The following is an 8,103-nucleotide window of genomic DNA, read 5'->3' on the forward strand; positions in this document are numbered from 1 at the left end:
CATTGTGCACTGGAAATAAATCAGTAGCTCATAGGTGGCGAATCAGTAGGTAGGCTAAATCTACATTTTCTTTGCTGTCCTTACGTGCTGATAGTTATACGAGTTGGCTCAAGTCTGCTTTGCATGGCAGCTTCTTTGAAAGTGTCTGTAAAGATCTGGCTTGTTTAATTTTCATTTCAGAAGCAACAGGGCTGATTTTATATTGAGAGATAGCTAGGAAGGCTTAAATAAAATCGTACAGAACCCACTGTGCTTCACAGAGAGCTTTAGGAGCCATTATTTATATCATGGTCAGGTAACCATGTAATATTTCTAGTAGCTTGTCATTCTGTGGATTATCACGATGAAATAACTTGTCCTTTTTGAAGCTCACGGAATATTTGAAGTCAATGGGATATTTTGCTTTGTGAAATAGTCTTACATTGCTACATAAACGTCAAAGCAAAAGCAGGGTGTCTTGTCAAAAGGCTTCAATCAATTGCTGGTACTCTTAAAGTGGCTCTTACTAATATGCTAAAGAAAATGAGAGAATTGTTTTTGAAATGAAACAGTGAGAAAAAGAGACAGAACTTACAAGCTGTAGGATAAACCTGTCTGCCTAAAGGAGCTGCTAATGATAGTAGAATTCCCAATGCATTTGATTAAAAGAGAATCTATCTTTTGCTCTCAGATTGCTTGCTTTAGATTTAGTCTGATGAGGCTGTGTGGGAGGCAGATATGATTTCATTCCCATGGGACTTTTACTCTTTATTTTCATTCAAACTTGAGCATGAGTACTTAAGTCATCTTGACAGAAGGGGCATTGGTTCGCTGAATAGTCAGGTGAACATTGAAAGTTGAAACTGGAAGACAAATGGCAAAAAATAGACAACATGTGCATCAGTCTCCCAGGTTGCCACAAAATCATGCTGCTAGCAGCTTTATCCCTAGTGATTTTCTGCTTATTCTTCAATATGGGGCAACGTTTTATTATCTGGTAATTATTTGATTATGTAGGAAAAGTTAATTACCAAATGTCAAACAAATCCTAACTATACAAACCCACACAGAGGTCTTTGTGAAGAGACATTATGGAAGAGACCAGTGGGTCTGTCTATCTCATCTCTCTTGCTGCTTTTCTGTGGATGCATAGAAGACAAGTTGTGACCAGGCTGATTGGCATGGTGTGGTCTGGTTCATAGGTAAGACTTCAGAACACTTTGTGTGCTAGTGATGCTATTTTATTTTAATATTTTATTTTATAGAAAAATATATATGTATATGTACCAGATGCCAGAATATTAGATCAGAATAGCTGGTACAAAATACTGTTGGTGGGATAATTAAATCTAGCTCATTCCAGTTTTAATACAGTCAAATAGATTAACCCTGTGTGATTCTTCTAAATCTCATTAGCTTTTAGCATTGTTTGTAGAATGAGAGTGCAGTATGAGGTGCCAACAGGAGCATCGTTTTTCTCTCCGTGAAGATAAAGCTCATGTCATCATACTTACTCCCTAGTAATGATGTAATCATGATTTTGATCTCTGTCACGTTTCAGAATTGCCTTGGAGAATTCTGTTTAAAAATGCCTCGTAATGTTGCTGCTTTTCCTTTCAGAGGCCAGCAGAAACTGTGGATGAAGAAGAAAATGCAGAAGAGGAAGATGACAGAGGAGAGGAGGAAGCATATAAACAGAAGGAAGAACACCCAGAAGTAAATGGAGAGGAAAATGGTGAAACTGTTACGAAAAGAAACACAGGAGAAAATAAGAATAAATTAAATGGGAATTATGAACACAAAACAGAAGAAACAGAGGATGTTGACCAGGCAGAGGAAGAGGAGCTTGCCCATTTAAATGGCAAGATAAATAAAGACAGTGGTGGGCTGATGGAGCAGATGAATGGCCACGATGATCTCCAGCATGAAGAGGATGTAAAAGAGGATTATTCTGGCAGTCAGGACCAGGTAAGCATCTGTTCTTTCAGTTTGTTTTTCTGTATTTGTCAGCTTTAGGCTTCGTCTCAGCTAGTCTGTAAGTATCTCACTCCAGATAAGTCTTGGAGAGACCTTAATAGAACTGAATATGTGGGAAAAGCTTTCTCATCTACGTAAGTTGGTAACATCATTAGTTACAATATATGCCCTCCAACTGAGAAAGCAGATGCTTCTCACTATTTGATGAACCTGCATATCCTACTTTCCTGAGTATGCTGAGCTCTCAAAAAGAGAAATCTTGCAATTTCCTGAAAGGCACAATCATTTTACACTTCCTCACTGTGTTATCCTTAGGACAGAGCAGGAAGATGTATTCATGAAACCACAGCACCTTGATTTGTTGTTGTTGTTTGCCTGAATTGATTTTCGCAGAAGCTGCATTTCATAAAGAGAACTTGCTATTACTATGTGGAAGTTTCATTTGTTTTTCTAAGAAACAGGATCAAACAATGGAAATGAATAAGGCCTTGAAAGCAAGGTGCTTTAGTCAGGTTAAAATCAAATATCCTGTTAATTCTGGGAAGCTGGCCACATGCTGTTAGCTTAATTGGAGGTGTGCAGCCCGGAACCAAGCAGACTGCCCTGAAAGTCAGATGAACAGGACACAGAAAATGGAGTCCTTTGCTTAATAGAAAAAAATCCAGATCCAGGGAGACCTGTATTCTCGAGTATTAGGAGCTGAACAAATTGCTGCATGTTTTCTGCCTATAAGCTGCTGGAAAAAAAGACCCCTCCTCTATTTCTGGGGTCACTGGGAATGGTTTCTCAGTTCCTTGCAACTAGGCTTTCATCTGTTCCTATATTGCACACAAAAACATTTCTCAAGGGAGTTAAGAGAACTGAGTAACATAACATTTTTTTTTCTTCCCAAATTTGTTTTATATTTGACACAGCAATGGATTTTTTGTTTTGTTTGTTTTGTTTTTAGAGAAGCTGAAGTAATTTATGGCAATGGAGAAAGTGAGTGCGCATTCACTTTAAAAGGATATGTGGGTAACTGGGTGTTTGACAACCCGGGGGGGAAAAACCTCTAACTTGAGTGCTTTCTCCTTTGGAAGGTGTATAAACTTCTGCTAAACAAAAATGTTAATTTGATCACTGACAGAAAGCATCTTTTTTTTTGTGTGTGTCTGTGTGTGTGTTAAGAATTCCTCATGGAATTTGTAGTACAAGATGATCACACTGTTGCAATAAAGTGAAATCTTAGGTACTGTTAACTTCATCAGGTAACTATCCTTTTTTTCTAGGTTGATTCCCATCATGAAAAAACATCCAGAAATCCAAGGGTGACAATCACTAGCCCACAGGAAAGTGAAGAAAAGGACCAGAGCAATGGCTATGCTGCAGTTGCATAGATATAAGGAAATGTAATCAGTGGGAAGTGAAATAATACTTTCAAGCATGTTATTTTATCATTTATAGCTTAAAATGGAAAGATAGATTGTGTACACACATATTGAGTCTTGAGATGATAATGGCATATAGAATAATAGGACATAAGCCTTAATATCTACTAAGTAACGTTGAATTGTTTTCACAAGATGTGAAATTTCTGATGGAATTTGAGAGAAAAAAACGTAATACTACTACATGGTAATGTTAGAAACATTGGAAATAAACTATTTTGTGGTATAAAATGTAACCATCAGTAGCAGAGTCAACTATACAAATGACAATTGTCAAGAAAAAGGGTAAATAAGTTCAATATCAGAACTTCTTTGCAGGTTCGTTTAGAAAAGAGAAATCATTTGTGACTTGCATACTATAAGTAGTTTTTCCCATTGAAATTCCACGTGATATGTTCTATTTCCAAGTGTAACCTTAAGATAGAAGCAGAATGCTTTGCTCACTTAAAGGATAGCAAAGAAGATGTACTGTGAGTCCTAATATTACTGGGTAGTAGCTTTCAGTATATTAATTGGAATAACTTTTATTTTTGCATTCTTAAATAGTCCTTTTTTAGCATTGTGAAGATGGGTTGGCAGCCTGCAGTGCTGCAGCTTATTCACACTTGCAACAGTAAGTTTTGCTGGTTGTTCTGCACCAGTTCACCATGCAATGGATTGCTATTACAGTGAAAAAAGAACAAAGCACAGATATGCAGCAGGTCAGACACGGAGCAGATCAATTTGATTACGCTTCAGTTCAAGTGAAATCTAATTTATTAATGAAAAAAAAATGAAGAGGCCCAGATTCAGACTGAAATTAGCATGAAATCATTGTTATCAATGAAGCTATTTTAATATGAAACACATTAACATAAGATTACTAGTTTACTGAAAAATTCAGCAGCTGTTATTGCGTCCATGAATCCCTTACGTAGCCTTAATGCTTGAAAGCATATTATCATCTTTTTGACTTAGCAAGTTCCTGATAGGCTGTGGCTTAATTTGCATTAGAAAATAAGCCACTGATCCCCAGTATTAGCTCTGTTAATGACATCAACACCATTACTCTTACCAGTTCTCTGTTAGTAATAGCAATTGTTTGTAGATTGTGAAACACAGCCCTGAGCATGATTTCATTAATCATATAAAATACATAGTGAGTTTCCCTATCATTAATGCTAGTAAATTATGACGAAGAGAAACTAAATGTCATTTTTGTTGATTTTTGTGCTGTTAAGACCAAAATTACATTCAGGAACAAATTGAACTTGAAGCACTGTTTGAAGGAAGTGTAGGAAAATTATTGTGACTGAAACTCATAGAAATATCTGCACTTTTCTACCAACCAGACTGGGAAGCTCCATCTCAACCCCACCTTCTGAAACTTCTTGCAGAGCCCACCAAGGAAAATGGCTAGTGCTCCATCCTCACTCCTTTAGAGGTGAATAGATCAGCAGCAAGCATGGTGTTCAGTGTGCTTAAGAACCAAGACAAATGACAGTTGTCTTGTATTGACATCACTATGAAGAGTTGTTGGCTTGAAGTTAATGGTACACCCAAGCACAGGATTCTACGTGTTGTCATCTTATTGCAGGTGAAATCCTGAACAACCTCTGAGGTTTTTTGCATCCTCAGAAATTTGAAACTAACTCGACAGCCAAACGTGTCTGGTAAAGATGATCAACATTTTCCTCAAAATGTTATACTTAAAACCATATATATATTTAGAAGAAGCACGCTTTTGTACAGAGATTCTCTGCTTTCTATTCATAACTTGTGTCTGCTGATTGTTTCGGTCATTTCTCTCTTTTCTGCCAAAGTTCAGTGCTTAAAGACCTACAAATATCAGTAAGAGTTATTTAAAACTTAAAGTAAATTCTAGGGAACTGTAATGTGATAATTGTCTTTCCTGGGAACGTGAAAATCCCAGAGTTACCCAGCCTTCAAAATGTTTTCCTCTCTGCTGTTCATCCTGTAAGAAAGATTGAGGATTTTGCTTCAGAAGAACAAACTGGACTTTGGGGAGAGATACAGCCATTTCATCATTCCGTGCTGCAGTACTCAGAACACCTACTTTGTATCTGATTCTCTGCACAGAGGAAATTAGTTTATGCATAGCAATTCTGATGTTAATAGAAATTAATCAAGAAACATGTGTGTGGTCTTTGCTAAAATATGTTTGTGAATGTGAATTTGCTATGACAATTTAAATGTTCCATATAAGAAATATTTCTTTTTCTTAAGCTTATATGGTGTTACTTCAAGCTTTTATGCAACTTTTTTTTTTTTGCTTTTTTTTTTTATGACATTTTCTTTCTCCTGGCATTATTTTTAAAAGCAATTTCCTATTAAAAAAGAGCTAGCATACAAACACTTCTGCTTTTGTCTCAAATCAAGGCCAGTTTGGCATTAGTTTTGGCTTTGGATGACTGATGTTATTTACAAACCTCGCTATTTTTTCAGCTGTTAGGATTCTTCCATCACTAGAACTGCAAAAAAGTCAGAGTTTCCAGTTATGGCATTGTAACCGTGAAAGAAATTCTGCTGATAATTCGTCTCTTATTACAGCAAATAAAAGAATTAATTCCTAATTTCAGCAAAGCTCTAAAGCATATACTTAAATCCCGTAGAGATGCAGTTTGTCATCAAATTTTACTTAATGCTTCAGTGATCTGATGTATCAGAGTCAAAATAACATTAATTTCTGGAAAGCAAAGTGAAAATAAAGAAAATGCATTCCTTTCTCTGTCAGTCTCATCTAAATAAACCTGCATGCAGAAGAAAAACCAACACATAAATGTTACTTGAAAATACTGAGAAAAGGAGAGTTGCTTGGGTATCTTGATTAATTATTCCAAAGGTACATTTAAATAATTATTCAGTAATACATGTAAATATAAAATGAAATCTCTTGAGGAAGAATCTGTTTATTATGTTGTAACAATCGGAATGACTTCATGAGATGCAGCTGAAGGATGTTTTGGGTGGCTGATAGTCTTCAATTGGAATCGAAAGAAGTGCTTTAGATGTGGCAATAGACAGGTAAGCAGCCTGGTATCTTTCCAGTATTCTTCATGGACACATTTGTGTGCATTAACTTATATAAACACTGTAACTGAATGCATTTTTGTGTACTCACACATGCTGCACGTGCAACTAATGTTTATAATGGTAGTTTAGCAGTGTTCTATTTTCAGCAATGGGAGCTATTGAGCATTAGTGAAATTAGTTATAACCATGGGAAAAAACACATGACAAAATCTAGCAATAGCCAAGCTTATGAAAGGATGATATTATAAGTGGCACACATACTTTTGCTCTTTGCTGAGCAAAGTCCATTATGTCCTTATGGCACTGAAGTGAAATGGAAATAACCTAAAATTGCCTGGGAGGAAGTTTGGTCATAAGAAAGTGGAAAGGATATGGAAAATTCAAGAAAAAATGAATATATTTACTACAGCACGTGGCAGGAAAGCATTCAAAGGCCTTTAGTCCTACGCTGTTGCATAGAGGACTTCTGCCTTATACAACAGATATTTTGAAACAGTAGGCAGACATTCAACAATCTATGCTATGTAACTATGAGTATCTTTAAGTGTTCATATTTTCCTTGCAGATGATGCTCAGCTGTAACACTCGAAATTTAATAAATTAACTTTAAATACGATTTGAATTTTTCTTTGTGCTAAGCGGAACCGAAATTGAATTCAAAATGCAGGTTTTATTAGTTGAGATTAGCTGACTAATCCCTAAAAAGCTTCAAAATCTCTTGCTTGGCGTGAACTAGAAGGAATCTAATTCTCCATAAAACGATTCACATTTCTACACAATGAGAACATACAAGCTCATGACTATGGTTAGCAGATTTTCAAAGGCACAGGTTCATTTACTATTTATGCTGTGAATCCTTGGATTAGAATCCAGGCGTTTCTATGCAAAAACCAATACAAAGTCTTCCTCCTGTAAGAACTGTTTGTGCATGTTCACTCTCATTTTCTGGATTCCTGTTGTACTCCCACTGATATGCAAGTGAAGCAGGTGAAGTCAAGCTCCTAATCCAAGTGTTATCTGGAAAATCATTTTTAAAGGCATTCACTTTTTTCCAGACTCCAAAGCCAACACACAAAATCCAAGCTCAGCACACTCTACCTCGATGGCTGCAGGCTCCCTTTCTCCAGTCTGTGACTGGAGGAAAAACTGCCCTCTTGACTATGATGCAAAGTATCTGAGATCCTAGCTGGGTCACCTTTAATGGACTGACTGGCTGTCGAGGCGCCTTAAGAATTAGCCTAAAATTAGGTGATGTGAAAAGACAAGGTCTGCTTGGGATCCACTTTAAACTTCCCCCTTTCTGCCTTAAGTTCAAGCACCTGTGTATGTTTGGTGGCCCTGCTAGGCAGGGGGGTTGGAACTACATGATCCTTGGGGTCCCTTCCAACCCGGGTGATTCTGTGATTCACCTGACTTCACAGGAAGGCAAAATGTTAGCTGGCACCTGCAGAAAGCAGCCCAGTGATACATCGTGTAGCTCCCTTTGCCATAAATTCAGATGCCATTTTTTTAACAAGCGTGAAATAAAGCATAGCTTGTAAAGGTGGCATGTAGTGAAAATCTGGATGGTAAAATGGCAGAGTGCTTTGGTTAACAGGAAGCAGACAGGTATACAGAGTTGAGTGCTTTTCTCTACAGCAGCACTTGTAATTTTGGATTTTCTCCTGCAGTCTCTTTGCGAAGGAAC

General features: G+C 37.0%; 1 protein-coding gene across 2 annotated transcripts in view; it reads left to right on the top strand.

Moving 5' to 3' along the window:
* DCDC2 (doublecortin domain containing 2) overlaps positions 1-6,109 on the top strand; it is a 53,158-nt gene extending 47,049 nt beyond the window's left edge. For both annotated transcript variants that reach the window (XM_042869875.1, XM_042869876.1), the window contains exons 9-10: positions 1,600-1,947; positions 3,225-6,109. In XM_042869875.1, the coding sequence (XP_042725809.1) occupies positions 1,600-1,947; positions 3,225-3,332 (456 nt within the window). In that variant the 3' untranslated portion in view covers positions 3,333-6,109. The remainder of the gene's footprint in view (positions 1-1,599; positions 1,948-3,224) is intronic.
* The last annotated feature ends 1,994 nt before the right edge of the window (positions 6,110-8,103 follow it).

The sequence above is a fragment of the Lagopus leucura genome, unplaced genomic scaffold (assembly GCF_019238085.1).
Source record: "Lagopus leucura isolate 7727_CA_CO unplaced genomic scaffold, USGS_WTPT01 Super-Scaffold_100002, whole genome shotgun sequence".
In the NCBI taxonomy this organism is placed as follows: domain Eukaryota; kingdom Metazoa; phylum Chordata; class Aves; order Galliformes; family Phasianidae; genus Lagopus; species Lagopus leucura.